General features: G+C 42.7%; 2 protein-coding genes across 5 annotated transcripts in view; one reads left to right on the forward strand and one right to left on the reverse strand.

The window, feature by feature from the left end:
• Positions 1-4,435: 4,435 nt before the first annotated feature.
• Positions 4,436-8,027, reverse strand: LOC136438190 (neuralized-like protein 2). 2 transcript variants are annotated; one of them, XM_066432936.1, is made up of 3 exons: positions 7,716-8,027; positions 6,040-6,790; positions 4,436-5,414 (listed from the first exon to the last, which is right to left on the reverse strand). In XM_066432936.1, exons 2-3 carry the CDS (start codon positions 6,773-6,775, stop codon positions 5,290-5,292), a joined length of 861 nt encoding a protein of 286 aa, XP_066289033.1. In that variant the 5' UTR covers positions 6,776-6,790; positions 7,716-8,027; the 3' UTR covers positions 4,436-5,289. The 2 variants fall into 2 exon arrangements, with proteins under 2 accessions (XP_066289033.1, XP_066289031.1); XM_066432934.1 differs by having other exon boundaries at positions 7,624-8,026.
• Positions 8,028-8,103: 76 nt separating this feature from the next.
• Positions 8,104-20,741, forward strand: part of LOC136438191 (ubiquitin-conjugating enzyme E2 C-like) — a 37,575-nt gene continuing 24,937 nt past the window's right edge. Inside the window, exons 1-3 of one of the 3 annotated variants that reach the window (XM_066432938.1) lie at positions 8,104-8,339; positions 17,947-17,974; positions 18,138-18,224. In XM_066432938.1, the coding sequence (XP_066289035.1) occupies positions 8,236-8,339; positions 17,947-17,974; positions 18,138-18,224 (219 nt within the window). In that variant the 5' untranslated portion in view covers positions 8,104-8,235. The remainder of the gene's footprint in view (positions 8,340-17,946; positions 17,975-18,137; positions 18,225-20,741) is intronic. The other 2 variants (XR_010756404.1, XM_066432937.1) reach the window with 2 other exon arrangements.

Here is a 20,741-nt window from a genome sequence, read left to right on the forward strand (position 1 = left end):
TATCTGCCACAAAAAAAATCAAGACCATAGCATTTCCAGGTCAAGAGATACAAAAATGGAATTTCTGCTGCAGTACCAAGGTCACATACCAGGGGGCCCAAAATCGACCTTGAATTTCGGCTTCACAACACCTGCCCACATACCAAATATCATCGTAATCCATCAAGAGGTTCTTGAGTTATGCTGACTGGAGTGGTGCGGAAACACAAACAGACAGACAGACAAACAGACAGACACACAGACAGACCCAAAACTATATCTCCATTTTTCATGGAGATAAAAAGGAAAAAGGTTTCACGCACTCGGATTCGAACCGGGGACCTTCCAGTCCCTACCAAGCCTACATTCTCCACGTGCTACCAAATCTGAACTTTTATTCATTACACACATTTTACACACATTTCTTCATCAAAAGTACATAGGCAGAGAGAACACAACTGCGTTCCCTCTGAATTTTGTACTATTTGTTACAGATTTCATTAAAATCATTACCAATGTACAAAGACAAATACAGAGCTGTTAAAAAAAATCACTACACTACTTCAAGTCAAGTCAAACGGAAAACTGAATGTTCAGGACCCGGAAGGTAAGTTGTTGTACAGTCTGATGGCGCAATGCAGGAAGGATTGCTGCAGTCTCTTTGTTCTGGCATAGGGAACAGTGATATTGTGACTGTTCCTTAGTGTTCTTCCTGTGGCAGAATGTCTTTGAGCAGGCACCAGGTCGTGCAAAGGATGGTCAGTTCTCAGCATGGCCTTGAACAGAGTCACAGCAGCCGCTTCTCTTCTCTCCTTCAGGGAGGGAAGGTTTGGAATGGAGCGCCTGCCACCGCGCGAGATAATCCGGAGGGCGCGCCTCGGCACTCTCTCCATACTAGCTGCCAGCTCCTCACTGCAGCCAACCAAAAGGACGTGCCCGTACTCTAGAACCGGGCGTATGAGACTCAGGTACACTTGGATAAGGTCGTCGACACTCATGCCCTGCTTTGCTAGCAGACGGAGGTAGCGAAGCCTACTCGATGCCTTTGACACCATAGACATCACATGGTCACGCCAGGAAAGTTTGTCATCAAAGATGAAACCGAGCCCTTTGGCGACTCTGGTGATTGGCACAGGTTCGCCCCCGAGAGACAGAGGCGACAGTACAGGTGGGTGTCTGGTAAAGCAGATCAGCAGCGACTGACTTTTCTTGCCGTTCAAGAGCATGTCGTTGCGGTCGGCCCAGTTGTCCAGCTGCGTCGCTTCCTCTGTCATAGCATTGTCACTGTCGGCGTGACAATGCTAGGACAGAGCTACGGGGACAAGATTCTCCTGCCATGGGGACAAGATTCTCCTGCCATGGTTTTTAAAGATACATAAGGTTTAAATCTCATTATATGTTGATAGAGTTATTAGGACTCAAATGACTGTGTATCTCTGTTGTATTGTATCTGACCCTTACCTCTTCCCTCATGACCTCAATGAAAAGCGGCCTGCGTGCCCATTTGAGCTTATCATGAATAAACAAAGGTTCAAACAAACAAACAAAACACGGCACAATATTTTGGTCACCTTTTTGTCAATTTTCGTAACAAAATCAGTCCCTTTTTGTGTAATTTTGTGGTAATGTATGTGATATGGCCATTTATGGGGATCTGACAGGGCATACAAGCACGGATGCCGGCGGAAATGCCCAAATGTATGCATGTGGAACGGCTTTTTGGAAGTGAACCATACCATGCCCCTGCTGCATAAAAATCATGCATTGCGACATATCCCAGTGTTGTACAAGCAAGATATTTTTAACGATTCATGTCCAATACAAAACATAAACTTTTCAAGGAAAACTTTATATTCTTTTACCACATCGTTTGCATTGTTAAATATCAATCTACATTGTAATATGTTGCAACCGTTCAGCATTTTCTATGTTGGGCCCACAGAAGAAAGTGTACATGCCGTGCCGTGCTGTTTGGCAGGTATAAATGTTCAAGCATGCAGTGCCCAGGCAGTGCCCAGGCAGTGCCCAGGCAGTGCCCGCCCAGTCTGCCTTCGGGCAGTAAGTAATGATCAATTTCAACTTACCTCTTCAGATTGGGGTCTTTGTCCATCAAGATGCGAAGCTCCGCATGCTGGAGTTCTAATGTGATTTCATGGTCAAATTCGTGGATCGCTCGGACTTCCAATATTGCGAGATGGACACGGACTCGGCCTACATCGCCATCTCGGCGGATAGGTTTGAGGACGTTATCAAACCAAACATGTTTGACGAGTACAGAAAAGAGAAATATATCTGGTTTCCCCGCACTGACACCCCCGAGAATGCTGTCTTCGACAACCGCAAACCCGGACTGTTCAAAGAAGAGTGGTCCGGGATGGTATTGTGGGCTTGTGTAGCAAAACCTATTACTGTTTCGGCGGAGACGAAAATGATGAAGACAAATTCAGCTGTAAGGGAGTCAGCAAGAAAGGCAACGACATTAATTTCCAAACATATCTCAACGTCTTGAAAACACGAAAAAGCGGTCAGGGTATGAGCAGGGGCTTCCGCTTTACGCACGCTAAATTCCCGGTAGCTACTATGCATTACGTAGAATTAAAGTGGTCAATACCGCTCTACGCAAAATACACCAATTACGCTCTACGTTGAATTGGAGTGGTCGGCAACGCTCTACGTAAAATTAAAACGGCTCATTACGCTCTACGTAAAAACTAAAAGGGCATGCAGGCCCCCTTTCATAATTTTTAAGGCTCTCCTTTGAGTCAAGCATTCAAAGCTCAGCTAGTTTCACAAGCAGACATCCATACAGTGGGGGCATACTCCAAAGTTCTTATACGGGAAATGCTTTTTGCAGACGACGCTGCCTTGCAGCTCACACAGAAGCCGATCTACAACGACTGGTCAGCTGCCTTGCAAATGCATGTAAGGAATTACGCCTGACAATCAGTCTCAAGAAGACCTGAACACTATGGGACAGCAGCATCCCCAACATCTACCTAGCTATAGGGTCCACCATATCGCGAAACCTGTCTCTGGATGCCGAACAAATATTAATTAATACTGTCCTGTAAGCGGATTGCCGATTGGCAAGGCAGCAACGGCCATGGCCCGATTGGTAAAGAGAGTCTGGGGCAACTCCATGCTGACTACATAACACAAAGATGCAAGTTTACCATGGCCAGGCCTGTGTGCTTTATAATAATGTAGCCTCTACCAGGCTCCGCGGGATGTGGATGGCAGACTGTCCTCTCTCCGTAGCTAACTCCCTTGGCACACTATTCACTCTATTACGGCCAATTTCTACTATTTTTCCAGCCATCCCGCGGAGCCTGGTAGAGGCTAATAATAATGCACATTGCTCTATGGCAGCGAAACCTGGACCTTTTATTCGCGCCAGGAGCGCAGACTCAACTCCTTTCGCCTGCGCAACCTCAGACGGATCCTGGGTATCAGTTGGCAGGAGCATTTTACCAACAAGTGTCCTGGCCACGGTAGGAATACCCAGCATGTTTGCCCTTCTAACTCAAAGGCGTTTGAGGTGCCGTGCCCTTGACCACGTTCGACGAATGCAGGACCGCCGATTGCTTATTAGGACTTACAGTATTACACGGCGAACTTGCCACCGGTGCCAGGCCAGCAGGGAGGCAGTGCTCCGACATCTGTAAACGCGACACGAAGGCAGGAAACATAAACCCATCAAAACTGGAGGAGGCTGCAGCAGACCGTACTAGCTGGAGAGCAGTTGTCAAAGCAGGCATCCACACACATGAGAGGAAGAGGGAGGAGAAATGGGAAGCGAGGACGGTACGTCGACGACAAATAGACCACAACTCAGAGCCACTGACGAAAGTTATTGAATACTACCTGAAACGTCTAACCGTTTTCAAAATCATGCAACTGTCTTTCGACGTAGCATTGTGTACAGCCTGCAAGAATTTTAGGAATTGCAACGTTACAGATCTTACAGGAATGTGTCCACGTGAATATTAGTCCACAGGAATGTCAGTCCGCAGGAATGCGTATTCGCAGGAATGCTTGAACATGTTGAATGTCCCAATAGAAGTTTCAGTGTTCAATGTTATTGCATTTTTTCATAAATGTTACAGGCGTATTTGGGCATACGTAGTTTTCCCTGAAATGTTAAATTGGTTTTGGAAAGGCATGTATGTAACATTGTGTAAGGAGTATTCAATGGGGACTATTTGGTTGGTTGTTCGTGAAATAACCAACAAATTCTATGCATCTACAGCTACTCAGAACCAACCGTCACCATGGTAATGCCATTTTACATGTTCTGGTCTTGCCTGTCACGCAATAAATAATACTGTCATCCTAGAACATGTGATTACACAGCTAACCCTTGCCCTTTTTGGTGTCTTTATGCAACCATGTCCTACTTCTTCACTAGTCTGTTGAACTATTTTAACCTCCTTGGTTGAACTGAACAAATAGACTCTTTGTACACAACTGAGTGTTTTATTCAATGGACGTTTTGGTGACCGTCTGTCACCTTCCTCACGGCAATTATGACTGCTTCACTTTACACTGCAGCTACAGTATAGGTGTCACTGCTTACAGATGTGGTCACAAAGGTAATTTAAGTATTTACATGTAGGCAGAGATAGTTAATGCTGTGTTTACAATGCAGTCCCAAACGTAAATGAGTGTATTATAAAGATAAATGTTGTCAAGTAACAATAACAACAGCTCCAGATTTCTGCTGCCAGGTAATCAGATTATGATCATGAGTTAATTGCCTGCTGATGAGGTCACAGTGAACATTTCATCCAGTTCAGAAACTCACACCACAGTTTGTGAAAAATGTACTTTTCAATAGAATTTCCAGCACAGTTAAAACAGCAATGTTCAAAGTGGGTCCTCTTCCTCAAACATCTAAACCTATTATTGTAATGTGGAAATTGCATAGTGGTGACTAAAACTTTGAGATATACCCAAGAGAAAGCCAAATTACAATAATCAATGGAGCAGGTATACCTGTAAATCATGCATGTCTGTGCTGTTCCTATGAGATGATACTTTTCACCAATAGAAAATCAGGAGCTCGAATTCATATCCAGTAAAGTTCTTGTGCATTCACAGATACAGTTTAAGTGACTTAGCTGTGCAAAATTATACCATCTTAGCTCTGAATTGATACCAGCATAATGTGAATTTCTGTGTTTGCATGTTTCATGCTATATCATATCATATGTTCATGAAGTGACATGAACCCTAAAAACTTAGCCAATAGCGGCTAGAGAATATAATATCTCCAGAAACTGAACTGTGTGAGACAACCCTGCTCCTGCTTCAACAAGCCTCATACTTCAGGAACTGTTTCAGTCTGGCTGGCAGTGGGAGCTGTCCAATAGCAAAGCGGGAGCACCTGCACTGATTCCGAATGAGCTCTCGACAGTAGTCCTGCAGGTTGGGCACTGTTCAACAGAAGAAAGTGGAATCAATGACACACATGTGGCTTGAAATTAGTGTCCAAAAAAAACAACTGTCCATCTAATATCTCCAAGCAGATCTTTGGGGGCCAAATTGTTCGGGTTTCTGACTTGGCCCTAGAACACAGAATCCTGAACAATTTACCACCCAAAGCTTTTATCAAGTTATAATCAGTAAATGTCCAGTGAAAGAATCGGTGCAATGCCTCATCAGACAGTAGAGTGGTACTGTTTCGGGGTTCAATCCCGGCCGGGGCACGTTTTTTTAAAGTCTGTGTGGGGCTATTTCGGAGCAAAGTTATACGAGTATAAGTATTAGAGTCCTTGGTTACCCGGTTCACCCCTATCTAAATTTGTAAGAGCAGAGGTACATACGATACACAAAATATCTACAAGTGGCCTGTGGTGCCCTTTGAATGGAGGGAGACAGTAAGTTAGGATTTAAGTTACTACACGTGTAACAGTAACACCATAATTCAAAGAGAAGCCCTCCAACAATGTTCCAACACACACAACAAGTCAACAACTATTTTCTTAATGTTACATACATGTATGTAGTTCATATCTACTAGTATATGTCTTGGGTCCCGATAATTCTGATGGCATGTACCTCCATACAGCTGAATGAGACGTACTCTCTTGGTCGTCCCATAAACATCCACCACAGCAAACACAGGTTCCGTCCCTACTGGGATGTCAGTTGCCACGGGGCCTTGGTCCTCACCGTTGATCAAGACGTGCATCTCACCCACCCCTCTTTCCACACTGTACAGTACGCCAATCCTGCTGCCCACCGCGGTGGATTCCGTGTTCTGATTCCGCACCATTCCCTCTGCGGCAGGTGGCGGCCTGAGCAGCCGCAGCAGGGGCGGGCGCGGCGTCCCCACCAGCTGTTCCCTGTCGACAACCTGGAATCCAGTTCGAATAAGACCTTGATCCAGATGTATAACTCGTTTAACAGTCCTGTCGGGAGGTGGCTCCTGGTCGGAGTCGTCGTCCTCTGGCAAACTCAGCGGTGTCTTAGTTATGGCCACAACCCAGCTTTTACCCATGTAGACTAGATCGGGAAGGGAATGTGGAGGAATGTCGATGTTTTGCACATTCAACATTGTCAAACCAATACGAAGATGGCCACTCCAGCCTCGTTCGTCATCCTCAATCTCAAGAAGAAAAATTTCTCCAGGTGCAAGAGGTCGGTCGCTGAAGGCGACAGCGTCCCCAAAGCCTCCCGCCCTCCTGGCCACCACCTTGTCTTTATCCAGCTGGACGTTTGTTCCGTGTCGGACGTGGAAACGGGGAATGGGAGGCATCCGCACAGGGATCTCCTTGGGTGCTGTTTGCTTCATTTCCAAATCTTTGAACTGTGATTGACACAAAAACAACAGGATATCACAGACAAATTGTCCCTATCTCCATAGCTAACTACCTTATATTAGCATACTATTCACTCTATTTGGCCAATTTCTACTATTTTTACAACAATCCACATAGCCTGGTAGAGGCTACTATGGGCGTCCAGCTGCAAAAAAGGCGTCTAACTTCTTTGTTATTTTAGTGTACGGTGTCCAAAAGACACATGGACCCATAGCCTGAGCTAATACCCTGGCTTGGAGAGCAGATAATTGGCATCAGCTTGAATCACAGGTGCCAGCTGCACCTAGAAGGACAATTTGAAAACACTGTAACAGGAGAAGAGAACAAAGGGACTAAATATGACGATAATATAGCACATGAGACGGCACAGAGATTGAGAACAAGTACATTTCCTTTGGGAACCATTAGCCAACGTGAAAGCGGCATAACTGAGACAACAACAACAATACCTACATTATACATTCAGGGAATACAGTGTACTTTAAATGTTTGACTGACCTTCCTTGGAAGAACAATTAAAGAAGAAGAGAATTTGCAAAAGTTAATATTCATTCACCAGGTTGTATTATTTCAGCAAGTAGGTACCCATGTGAGTAATGAGGCTGTTATAACGCATTCGAGGCACCTCTTCGAACACGGGACCCCCATTTTTCGTCTCTTCCGAAAGACGGTGCAGCTCCGACAAGGATACCCTTCCCGGGGTCTCCCCGATCCAACTAATTGGAAACAGGAGGCTCAACTGGGAAGCTACTACCAATTGAGCTACAGGGACATCCCCTAATATAAAGGTTAGTAACGTTAGTAACATAAAATTAAAAACCTTCAGTGTCTCGTTCAGGTGGCTCAAAATGTTGGATTTTGAGAGTAGCCTTTCTCACAGTTGTGAGCCAAAATGGATAAGCTGTCACCCACCACGGTCTTGTTGGTGGTTGTGGTGGTGTTAAAGTATTTCGCTAGACTTGGTCTCCACTTCAGGTGCAAGGTTCCGCTGAGGCAAGTCAGCACTTCCGGGTATTGTTACAAACTCCGGTGTGAGATCAACTCATCCTGGGCAATAAGCAGAACATACTGCGTACGTGAAGACAGAAAATGAGCGGTTTATTGAATGTCATAGCAACCTATTGACGCAATGAATTTTTTTTATAAAAGCCGCAGTTCTTATTGATTTGGTGAATTAAGCTAAATGAGGGTATCTAAGCCTGGAGATGCCGTCCGTATGCAGTTGATGAATACTCTGCTATTTTTTTAATCGGCTTCTCTTACACGCAATGTCATTGGTTACTGAAATTGTTACGTGCAGTTTGATTGGTGCCTCAAACAGTGGTGAACATTTGAAAGAGGCCATTTTATTTCCAGCAGCCTGTTGGAAACATTTGTGTTTGCCGGAGTCTGGAGCTGGTTCAGCGGCCACAGTATTCAACTTTACCTCATCATGTCTTCCTCACAGAATGTAGACCCAGCTTTGGTGGCGTCACAGCAACGGGACAAGGACAACAGAGACACAAGACGTGGCGAAAAACACACCGTCTCAAGAAGGTGAAGACATGTAACAACACAACGCGTTACAGTTTTTTCTTTCTTTTTTTGCGTCCAACCCCAAAAGAATTATGACTCAATCTGCCACATGTAGCGTATAATATTTTCGTCGGAAAGTAACCGAATGCAAATCCATCTGTAGCTACCCAGGATATGTTGTCTGCACGTGCATACCAGGAATAACCGGCCCGTTTGTAGCAACATGTTAACCGTTGAATTTTCTCATCTGTGCATAAGTTCAAAAATCTAAATAATTTATTCCAAACGTCCAGAAAGAATGGGACAGTTTCAAGAACCGTACAACATTATTTTCATAATTTGCTACTATGTCTTGTGGTTGTAAAAATGTGTTTTGTTTCACCGTCCTTGGTTTCACAAATCTTAAAATTTCTAACAATTGTGAAAAAATGGTCTTTTGGGTAGGATCTGGGCTAACATCCATTACCATAATACCGCCACTAATCATAATACCGCCAAATCTAAAAAGTGATGAATTTTAAGAGATCTACTCGTGCAGCAACAGTGATTTCCGAGGTATGCATACTTCAGACATCAAGGTGTCTAATACACTCTAAGAAAGGCCTCAATAACGAGGCATTCGAAGACAACGAGGTCAAATGTTTTCGATCCCATATCATGACAGGCGAGCGCGTCGTGGGAAGAACATATCATCACGCCATCGCACGTTGTTCGCTGGATTTGCATATAATAATCGCAAGTGCTTCCAGCTCAAGACGATTATTTAAACAACAGCAAAATAAAGTTTCTTTTACTGGCCTTCAACTCGTGCAAGTGTGATCTATCGTCAAGAACGGTTGATTAATCGCCGTAACTGCGGTTGACCTGGCGCAAAATAAAACGTCGCCATTTTCATTGTTTTCGCCTGAGACTGGCTCCTCCCCCGTATTGCGTTACAGGAAATTTCCCGCGAAAATCTCGGCGAAACCAATAGTTTGCAGAGGCGGATGTAATTTCTACAAAGCACTGAGAAATGTTTTGCATCTACATGCATCACACTATATGCATAATATCTATAGATGAATTTTTCACCAAGGAGGAACAGTATATAGTAGGATTATGAACCCTTCTATTGTTTGGTCCCAAACCGCGGTTCCAACAATTTGCACCCCTCCGCTGCAACTGGGGACCCCACGCGTACGTCGATACCATTTGTATTTGCATGGGAGACGAAAATTAGTAATAAAGATTTACTCAGGAACCAATAATTCTTCTGTGATAGATAGCCAAAGAAAATGTCTTTATTTGTATGGCACACTTGGGATTATTCCATAACTGGATCGAACATTGCCGCCGCCGGGCCTCACGAGAGAGCTGCTCCTGATTCACACCCAGCTACACCCAGCGGCATAGTAGACCTGCCGTCTCAACTTTAACCCTCAAGATATCAATTACGAGGGGTGGTGGGCATGCGGGACTAGTTGCGATCTTGACGATCTTAATTTTTGGATAAGACCAACAATTAATACGACCATACACTGAAAACGAAGCCGCCATTATGTGAACTGAACCATAGTAGAACGTCAGACGTAAGTTTTACGTGATAGCAGTTGTGACGGGCTACAGTAAATCAAAATTCGCAACAGTAAACATCCGTTTTTGATTGATTTTTTTTAATCCCCAGACATCGTTGTATATTTAGGGCACGCACTACCCCGAAAGAAAGGAACAACAGCTGATGTACTCTCACCTCTCAAATAAACGTACCGGTACGTTTATTTTTTTTCGCCTTTAGTTCCACCCGGTACGTTCTTATTCTAGACGGTACGTTTATTATTTTTTGAAAAATTGAGGCTTTGCACACCAGGAATCCCTCTAAAATCGTAAGTTAAGGTTTATCTGCCCATATTTCCCCGGTATTTTTGCTCGTAATTCGCTATTTTTCGGCCTACCGGCGTTGATTTTCTCGCCGCTTTGACGGCCTTGTGAAAAGTATCCTGGCGACACTCGTAACATATCGGTCGATATCGCTATGACGCTACAAAGTAAACCGGAAAAAAAGACGCGACATTGACATTTTAAAATACAGTTTTCATATAAATAACTTTGATAGTCTCTGTTTATATCGTAAACCAAAGCACGCTGATCAAAAACGTGTGGAGTAGGGTGCACGCCTGCACGGGGAATAATAATTTCCTGACCACTATATCCGTAGTATCGGCAGCGCGGCGGAAGAATTATTTGTTCGCAGAAGACATGTAACACGTTAAAACAACAATCATAACTTAACTTCCCTTGTAATATGTGTTTTGAGGCCACAAAATCTCTAAAACGGCAGAAATATGTCCGATATGATTCGGTAAACAACAGCGCGAAATCGCGAAACATGGCCGCCACTCTCAGGCATGGCGACAGTAAAACTAGCAGCATATTGCGTAGTGCGGATACCGATCTTTAAAATGATACCGTAAACGCATGGAAATATTATATTTTTTGGGCAACGATAGACACACAAGGCCATATTTATTTTCAGAGGGTTCATTTTTTTAAATAATCGTAAGATTTTCCCAATTTAGGCGGTTCATCGCGGGTTTCTAGTGTCAACACGTAATGGGTAACTTCTTAGTATGTGCGGTCTGTGACGTTGAGCTACTTTTACAGTCGATCTCTGTTCAATATTGTGGGATTTACCGCGGGAACTCGAAATCCGAGCGTCTCACTTTGTTTTCGACGCTATGGAGCAAAAGTTTATAGACATATTTCTTTTGTGGAAGGACTGTGTTCATATTTGTGTTTTTTTGTGGTTGATGTCTTTAGAAAATATGATCAGGTACATTTAACTTAAGTACTCTGATGATTTTGTTATATGTCACTGATTGTCAGTCATAATAAAATGATATAACAATTTTCTTTGATCACTTGCTTCAAGTTCCAAGTAGAAAAAGCATGTATCATGTACATTTTCACTTGTTGAATTTGAAAGCACCTTGGCCCCCGGTTAGGGGTCATAGCGGGGAACCTATGCCCAATTTTTCAATATTACTATTATATTTTACGAAGAGGCGAGGAAGATCATCATGATTTGAACAAGCTATGGACAGTTATTCTGTTCAATATCTATATACTTAATAGGTATGGCTTAATTGAATAAATATAAGTTACCTACCTGCTTATTATCTTATTTCCCTTTGACAGTGACAGTTGTACTCTCATCTCCCAAATAAACGTACCGGTACGTTTATTTTTTTCAGCCTCAAAGTCCACCCAGTACGTTCTTATTTAGGACGGTACGTTTATTATTTTTTTGAAAATCAGAGTTTTGCTAACCAGGGATCCCATTGAAATTGAAAGTTTGGGTTTTCCTGCCCATATTTCCCCGGCATCTTTGCTCATAATTCATTATTTTCCGGCCAAGCGGCGTTGATTTCCCGGCCGCTAAGACCCGACCTTTGTGAAATCCCGGCGTAACTCGTAACGTATCGGTAGATCTCTATGACACTACAAAGTCAACGTTGTTATTGGGAGAAAATAAGACGCCACACTGACGTTTTGAAATGCAATTATTTTTGTATAAACAACTTTGACAGTCTCTGTTTACATCGTTAACTAAAGCACGCTGATCAGAAAAAAAATATACATGCCAGCGGCGCACAGTGTTTCAAGTACGTTTAACGCATGTAAATTTCTCTACTCACGTGAGATACAGTCCTTCCCAAAATGAAAATATAAAAACACCACCACAAAAAAACAGTGTCTTAGCATAAAAAAACTGCGTAATTACTTTCAATATATATCAAAACATTTCAATCCTACCACAAACATGGAAATTTAGCGCTTGGAGAATCGCCACAGTATTAGTAAAGTGAGTAACCCATTGGACGTCAGTGACTCTGGCCGTGGGAACGTTTTGTCATGGAAGAGCTCACTTCGAAGAAGGGGAAACAACTCTTTTTTATGTACAAATAAAACTCCTTTGCCTTGGTCAGAAATGTGTTTTGCATTGTTACAAAGAGAATTTTAATATCAAAGTCTATATATAAAAATGAATTTCAATCTAGTCACCGTTATTATCACTTAGAAATACTTTAGAAAAGGTCACCCCTCTACAGAAAGAATACCAGAGCTTTCTAGGAATATGGGTGAAACTTTCTGTTAGCCCCGCCCCTTTCTGTCTGCGGCGCCGCTGTGTCTAGCTCAACTTTTCATGTGTAACATGAGAACCTTGTGCTTTGTGGCAACATTGGAAAAGGCCTGAGGTTTCTCACAAATTTGTTGACAATTTAGTTTCTCAAAATTAATGTTTTATGCTACATACAAGGGTGATTTGTGGATTTTAAATCATTTGGATTGCAACAACAAAAACCAGAACATTATATAATATTGTCTTTGATATTATATGATAATGTCCTTGACACAACACAATAATTTGTGGCATGTAATGTTTACAAATCGTAATGTTTACAAATCTATATTTCTATATCAGTATATGCAATGCATATAACTAGATAAAAGGCAAGTAGGGAAAGATAAAAAGTTACATCATATACATGTCATAGTTCCTTTTCTCTATGGCTTTTACAAATAAGTAATAACTTACCTGTGATGACCATATATGCAGGATATTGAAATCTTCTGTTCATGTTCTAAATGTTGATACATTTGTTTAAAAACAAAGAGTAGACTTTGAAAGTGTTGCCCATCCAAGTGAACTGAGCAGTTGGGCGACTACTTGTCGTGTTTTGATTTTATGTCAGTATATACAACAATTTTCCTTGATCACTTGCTTCAAGTTCCAAGTAGAAAATGCATGTATTATGTATATTTTCACTTGTTGAATTTGAAAGCACCGTTGGCCGGGTCCGGTTAGGGTTCATAGCGGAGAACCTATGCCCAATTTTTCAACATTACTACTATATTTTTTTGAAGTGGCAAGCAAGAAGATGAACAAGACGTGTGCAGTTATTCTGTTCAATATTTATACACTTTACTGGTATGGTCCTCAGACAGGCATAAATGAATAAAGAGAGCCTACATCTACCTTATCATCTTCTTTCCCTCGGACACAGTTTATCTGTAAATTTGGTTAATTTTCCGGGGGGTATGTTTATTCCGGGGGGTACGTTTATTAGATTTTGAAAATTTGTCTGGGGGGTATGTTTATTCCGGGGGGTATGTTTATTTGGGAGATGAGAGTACATGTATGGACACAGTTTACCTAGCCTCGACTGTCGATTTTTGAAATTTTCCGGGGGGTACTTTTATTCCAGGGGGTACTTATATTACATTTTGAAGATTTGTCCGGGGGGTACTTCTATTCCAGGGGGTACTTCTATTTGAGAGGTTAGAGTATAATGGTGAAAAATGGGGAGATGATTGCCGAGTTTCTTGCTGGCGGTATTATGGAACCCCCTTCCGCGCGCACGCCCGTTCTCGGTGCATTTCCGCAACATCTTACGATTGCGATATTTCGTTTTAAGGAGATCAAGAGAGACAAAAAAAACATGCACAGCATAAGTGGCAAAGGTAAGCTATAACATCGACATGTAACCGGGAAAAAATGACGAGTTGCTCCTTTGCTAAATTAGTATCACTTTAGAAATTGCAGTAAACGTGGCGGTATTATGGTAATGGATGTTACATGTATGTCTCTTTCTCTTATGTATACGATATGCTCTCACCACACTAAGACGTGTCTATAAGTATAACTATGCGATGTGCTCTCACCACATGAAGACGTGTCTAACTATACGGAATGTCGGACGTTTCGGCCCATGGACAGTTAGGCCTATAGTTTGGCCCCCCAAAGATCAGGACGGTTCAGCCCAAGGTCCAGCAGGACGTTTCGGCCCCAGGCCGAGGACGTTTCGGCCCCACCTGTCCAGGGCGGTTCGGCCCAAGAAAATCATGTTGATACAATGATAGCCGATACGCGTGAAGTACCAAGATACGTTGTCTGACAAAGGGACGCGGTCTCTCTTGAAAAAAGTAACGTTGATCGTTGAGGTATCAGGACAACTCGGCCCCTAGCCATTCGGGACAACTTGGCACCTGGTGGCTCAGGACAACTTGGTAGTCTGTATAACGCAAACTCCAGCTGTCCGGGGGTTTCTCTCCCCTCCCCTTGGGTTGTGAGGCGGTTACAGGGCGGCGAGCGGTCACAGGAGGCTTGATTGAATTCAGGCTAACAACTTGGCACCTAGTCCCGAAACTGACATAGATCAGCAAACAGAACAGAATTTTTTTAAAGGTCTATGTAAGGTATAAAACATATTTATTTTCCAAAGATTTCGTCTAAAAAAAAGGCAATTGTGAAACTGACTGCAGGTCACTTCGTCCTAATGCTTTGAATATCAAGTTTTATGATCTCGGTTGTCTCGACGCATTTTGAAAACCTACAAACTGTTAAAATCTATGTCCAACAAAACATAATGAACTGCTATACATTTACTACTTAGTTTCATCGGTAATAAGTTATAAGCACTTTCATAGCAGAACATAAGCATAGCGACTTCGTGAAAGAGCGTCGAAAATAGGCGTCGCCTCGCCGGCAAGATGTTTTTGACGGTCTTGTACCGCTTGAGACTTACGGAAATACAAAAAATGCTTATGTATGGACTGAGTTTTGTTTCTTAAAATTCTTATTCCAATTATCAGCCTGTCAGATCGGTAGAATTGTCATTCCTCGGCTCGAGCCCCAAATACACTTATCATACACTGAGTAATTGGTGCCGATTTGTCCTGAGCTTGGTGCAGACTTGTCCTGAATTGCTAGGGGCCGAGTTGTCTTGGAATCGATTGTTGATACGTGTTTCGGCAAAATAACATATAAATATCAAAAGTACAAACTCCAAGTATAACAAAGAAACACGGTCTTAACTGAGAATCGTCTTGATTGCCGATGCGCCGGCGGTCAGTGGATTCATACCACGCCATGCAGCGTATGTATCATAGAGGGAGATGTTTCAGATGTAACTGCGGTGTTTGCTATGTTTGAATGTCTTTATGTTTAATCATTTCACATAGATTTTCGATCTGTACTTTGCATAGTAACAGTCATACACATAATAATTACCTGGGCCGAACTGTCCTGGACCTGGGGCCGAATTGTCCTCGGCCTGGGGCCGAATCGTCCTCGGCCTGGGGCCAAATCGTAATGCCTTGGGGCCAAAACGTCGGGGCCGAACTGTCGATGTCCATGGGCCGAAATGTCCTGATACCAACTATACGATGTGCTCTCACCACACTAATCTCTCACCAGATAGTGCCAAGACTCGGTTCGGTTTACAGTGCTTTATTCAGTGTACTGAGTCAAACTTGCATCCAACAACCAGTCAAGGGACCAAGGAAATATGGTTGTTGACTGGAGTTGGTTGTTGGATAAAACTGGGGTCGGTTTGCTGATTTTGTGGGCATAAATGAGGCTGCATAAGTACTTAGCACGTATAGCACTTATTTGCCTGTTATGCATATAAAATTACAAGACAAGTGAAGAAATACAGTATATACAAGAAAAAACAAACTAAACTGTTGTTGTCTACAAGACTACAATGCACTGTCAATTACATTGCCAATAAACGTTAACATAACAATAGATTTTTCGGTTACATGTACAAAACCTTTGTTGTACTTACAATGAATGTTTACATTGAGATTCGTGTCAAAAGTATTCTACATTTGTTGCTACATACACAAGCTTGCTGTCGACTGTAGAATCTTTTAATGAAATGCCGGCTAGACTGATTGCCCCTGTCAATCATTTTGTTGTTGAATGGAGTGTAAAATCTACACATTATGACCCCTGAGGCCCATAAGGAGGTGGTTGCTGGTTGAAGCCTGCAGTTGGTTGCTTGAAAGAGTTCACTTACTATGTAAAATGGGACGGGACTGTCTGAATGTGGTTGTTGACAAGAGTTGGTTGTAGGATACAGTTGGTTGGATGGACAAGTTTGACTGTACTACTGCTCGTGACATACATATACTATATACAACGGACTAACAAAGCTTATTTTAGCGGATGGAAGTTAACAACCAAGAATCACTAAGAAGACACAAATAACAGAAGTTGAGTGACGGCAGCGATACTACTCTACACCGGTGCTAAGACAAGACTACACGGGACGATCCTCGGCTCTGATTCTAATCTCTACTACATGATGATAACATTTCTTCCTTATTTTCATGGATAATTTTGCTAAAATTCAGGAAAATTCCCATATTTTTGTGCCGAGCTGTGAAAACTTCTAAATGAAGTCGGTACTGAACAATGGAGCATTTGCTACTGTAACAAAGGATCACTGTTTTTGATAGAGTGTCCCTATATGATGTCCTTTATCTGACACCCTTCTGGCGTTTGAAAATCCTAATTTTATGCAAACAACATCAAGAACCTCTGTTTACATCGGGAATAGTAGTTTAGTGGCGAGCGCATAGGAACCGCGCCACCGGATTCGGGAGCCTTCTTTCAAAATCGGCAACACTTATGACAATATCTGGTTCATTTACATGTACAGAGTTATGTTCAACTGCAGTTACTTTATCTGATTCTACAGCAGCATTTGGTTCAGTTACTGTATGAGATAAAGTGCGGTGTTTGTGTTACGTTACACAAGCATCCGTTGCACGGTATTTTCCATTACAATGAACAGAAAAATTCAAAGGCCGGCTTTGTAATCTATGAAGTCCTGTTCATAAGACAAAGGCCTTGTATATATTAGATAGATATTTAAAAAGAAAAAAAATGTCCACTTGTCCAGGGTCTTTCTGATCCCATGCGACAAGCGGAGTCCTACGACGTAACCGTTTGAGCTACCTTGTAGTCGACTAATTTCGATGGTACATTATGCTTTAAACTCACTACATGGTATTATTTATGTTGATTTTTGGTCGTTTTTTTTTTTACAAAATCAGTTTTTTCTTGTGCAATTTTGTGACCATTTTTCAGGATAGTGAAGTTCTAAACCACAATGCAATGATATTTCCAAACAGTTGTAGCGTTTTCATTTCGGTGGATAGTTAAGAGGTTGACAAGATCATCCTTCCAATGATGTTTACCGACTTAAAGGTTTACTGAGAAAATGTTTCTGGGTAGCAAATATCAAACAATTTAAATTATGTATTATTTATTATTTATTACTGATTGATTGTGTGGTAGCATTCCATACTTCATTTGCATGAAGATGTACCATACTCTCATGCTGATATGCGATTTTTCCGAGGAAGAACCCCCCTAACGTACGCACCCCGAATTTGGCGTCACCCTGGAGCACCTACTTGCGACTTGAAAAGTTTAAAAAGTGCGTACGTAAATAGGGATTTTACGGTAAGGTCTTCTGGTATGCGACACAGTGTTGAACCAAGTACCATTGATCGAACGATGGACCATCGATGGAAGGTAAGACCCACAAAGGCGACAAAAATCAAAAATAATTTAGAAATTGGCCAAGTAGATAGCAAGAGGTCAGTTTGAACAAATTCCAAGAGGTCAGTCAGCCCCCATAGAACGTTTTTTAGAAGTATGATTTGCAACCTCCAAACTGTAGGCAGTTCCTTGTGAAACCGTTTGCTCTGTCAAATCTTTTTGGTAAGGTGTCTTTAAGTTTAGATTTCACAAGGTTGGAAGTTTATACCTTCTGTCTCCTCTTATTTTCAGGTTGCAACAAGAACTAATGGGACTAATGGTAAGATCATTTTGCCATAACTTTTATCATTCCTTAACAAATCTTCTTTGAGGCAATTCTCTAACAAGAATTCTCTATAGAGCCTGACTAAGACTGTTGAGTAGAGGATTTTCGGTTGTGTTAGAAGAACTTGACCTCTGATGTTGTGTTTCCTTCTCCCCAGATGTCTGATGACAAAGGCATCTCAGCATTCCCCAGTGGAGACAGTCTGTTCAGCTGGACAGGGACTCTCACAGGACCCATGGGAACGGTAGGTTTGTGGACTCGATACTGTGATCTGCTCTGCAAAGGCAGCTTTTATTACTTGTACCGGTATTCCAGATTTCAGGACAGTTTTTTATTTATTTATTTTGATTTACCACATTTTGTGGACCTTTTCAAGATGTCATCCCAGACGGGACTGCAAGATTTTGACCATCGCACGCCGGGGCATGCCCCTACTCTTTCTCGAAAGATGTGGTGGGTTCTTTAACGTGCGCGGGGTGTGGCTCTCCCCAAACACGGGACCTCTATTTAACGTCCTAACCGAGGGACGTCCCTAAACCTAGATGAGCTAGGTACTCATTTACACTTGAGTGAAGTGAGGAAAGTCGTGTTAAGAGCCTTTCCCAAGGGCACAACGTCGGGGCGGAAGTTCGGACATGTCTCTGGGCACAACCCGGGATTAGATCCCGGGTCCCATTGTTTGACAGCTGCGCGCTCTACACTTGCGCCACACAACGCCACAACCATCTTAACACAATGTAGAGCATGTTTTGCCATCACAAGTTTGTGGTGAGAGCTCTGACCCTGCAATACTTACGACGTAATTATGATACAATAAAGTCCTGCAATGCTTGTGATATTTTTATGTTTGCAGTTTTCTCTGTGATGGTCAGAGCTTTCACCACAAACTTGTAATGGCAAAACATGCTCTGCATTGTATTAAGATGGTTCTTTCAACTCAGGGCTCCAGACTAACTTTTAGACCTAGGAGGACTGTGCTCCTAACTCAAAAAAGTTAGGAGCACCAGCAAAAATCTAGGAGCACCACTACAAAAAGTTGGAAGAACAAGCAAAAGTCCAGAAGCGCACGGCCGGCGCTAGCGTTCACTTTCATCGGAAAATTCCGGCGTTTGAAACATTTTACAAATCAAACAAATACATCACAAAGGAGAGAAACTTATATCCTTTATTTCTATGGGTAATTTTGCCACTAGGAACGGATAGTTTTTGTACCGCGGGCGTGGGAATATGATAGAAAATTCACCGACGATTTTTGCGGTAGGGTTGGAATACCTAAATATTTTCAGCTTACCGCTTACTTCTGCAGCCAATATCCTGCCGCAGGTCTGAATTTTTGATTGTCGCACCGTGCGACCGTGATTTTAAATCTAGTCGCATTCTCAAAATACTGGTCGCATACATGTTGTATGCGAGTCGCACTCACGAGCGCTGCAACTGCAAACTTGAAACTAAGGGACAGTACGAAATTTAGCGGGGGGAGGGCCAAGGGAGAAAAAAAATGCCTGGAGGGGGCCAAGGAGAGAAAAATTGGCTTGGGGGGAGGGCCAAGTAAATTTTTTCTCAGAGTTACATGTAGCAATACCAAGAGCATAAGTCTACTAGCAAAATTTGCCCCTGGAAATGCAGGAAATAGCGTTTCAGAGGGTAAAGATTTAAACATTTTCCCGGGCCACAGGAAGCATGCCTGCGGACTCACCTAGAATTGTCATGTGTCCTGCGAAAAATATGTCGGGAGGGCAGTGTCCTCCATATACCAGCAAAATTTGCCCCTCAAAATGCAGGAAATCTGCTGTCGCATCGGTCTGACGTTTTTGCTGATGTTTCCACCAGTTCACCGTCAGTTATTGCCAATAAAGCCTAAAAATTCCCCCCAAAAAAGCTATCAGGCTTTCTGTAATTTGTGGATTAGCCGGCCGAGTAACGTGCACTTTATTCCCGCGGAAAATAGTAAAGAGACGTCAGATATTTGATTCCACCAATAACAGCGCCCGTCTTTGTGGCGTCAAGGAAAATTGACCAATGACATGCGAGTCTCGCTATTTCGCAAGATGTCAACTAAGCGTAAATTTACAAGATTTTGTTGAAAATAATGGCGGAGATACCACGACGAAGAGACTGTTGGAATGCTTGAATTAGCGACATTTGAACACATTCAGTGCAGTTACCGGAGGAAGTTAACGGGGAAAACATCGGAGAAAAAGTAGGATGTCTTTAGGCCGTTCTTTCTAAAAGTAGGGTGTCTAATTCGTTGATGCCTCACGCCGAATGTTATCATTTGATAACGTTATCTTACGCCCACCGCCCTCCATACTAAATTTCCTACTGCCCTCTCTATTTTGTGCCATTTTTTACATAAGTATACATAGTTTTGGGGGCAGTCATCCTCATAAATCAGGCTCCCTACGCTCCACGATACATCAGTCGCGAAGGGGCCCTGATTACCAGCGTGCCCAGACATGGTTATTGCAACCTCGCCACCAAAACAGCTTCGGCCAATCAGAGGGGTTTGCTTCCCATCATCGGAAGCGATAGCGCAAAGAACACTGGGAAGCTATCAACCAATCAGGTTACGTGTTACATCGTTGCTTTGGTCACCCAAAACAAATGGCAGCCGACAGTTTTGCTTCAGCTGTGGAAGACTTGTTTGGATAAGAGTGGCTTCGTCAGCATCAGCAGTCCACCCTACAGACACTGCTTGATGGCAGGGACGTATTTCTATGTGTAAGGACAGGCGGAGGGAAAAGCCTCTGTTATATGGGCT

Source organism: Branchiostoma lanceolatum, chromosome 7, assembly GCF_035083965.1.
Source record: "Branchiostoma lanceolatum isolate klBraLanc5 chromosome 7, klBraLanc5.hap2, whole genome shotgun sequence".
Classification (NCBI taxonomy): Eukaryota; Metazoa; Chordata; class Leptocardii; order Amphioxiformes; family Branchiostomatidae; genus Branchiostoma; species Branchiostoma lanceolatum.

What these genes read in the sequence shown, in the direction of transcription:
- LOC136438190 (XM_066432936.1), bottom strand. Translation starts at nt 6,775, where the DNA reads ATGAAGCAAACAGCACCCAAGGAGATCCCTGTGCGGATGCCTCCCATT. An exon ending in TCTCATTCAGCTGTATGGAG is followed by an intron (nt 5,415 to 6,039) that starts GTACATGCCATC and finishes TCTGTTGAACAG; the next exon opens with TGCCCAACCTGCAGGACTAC.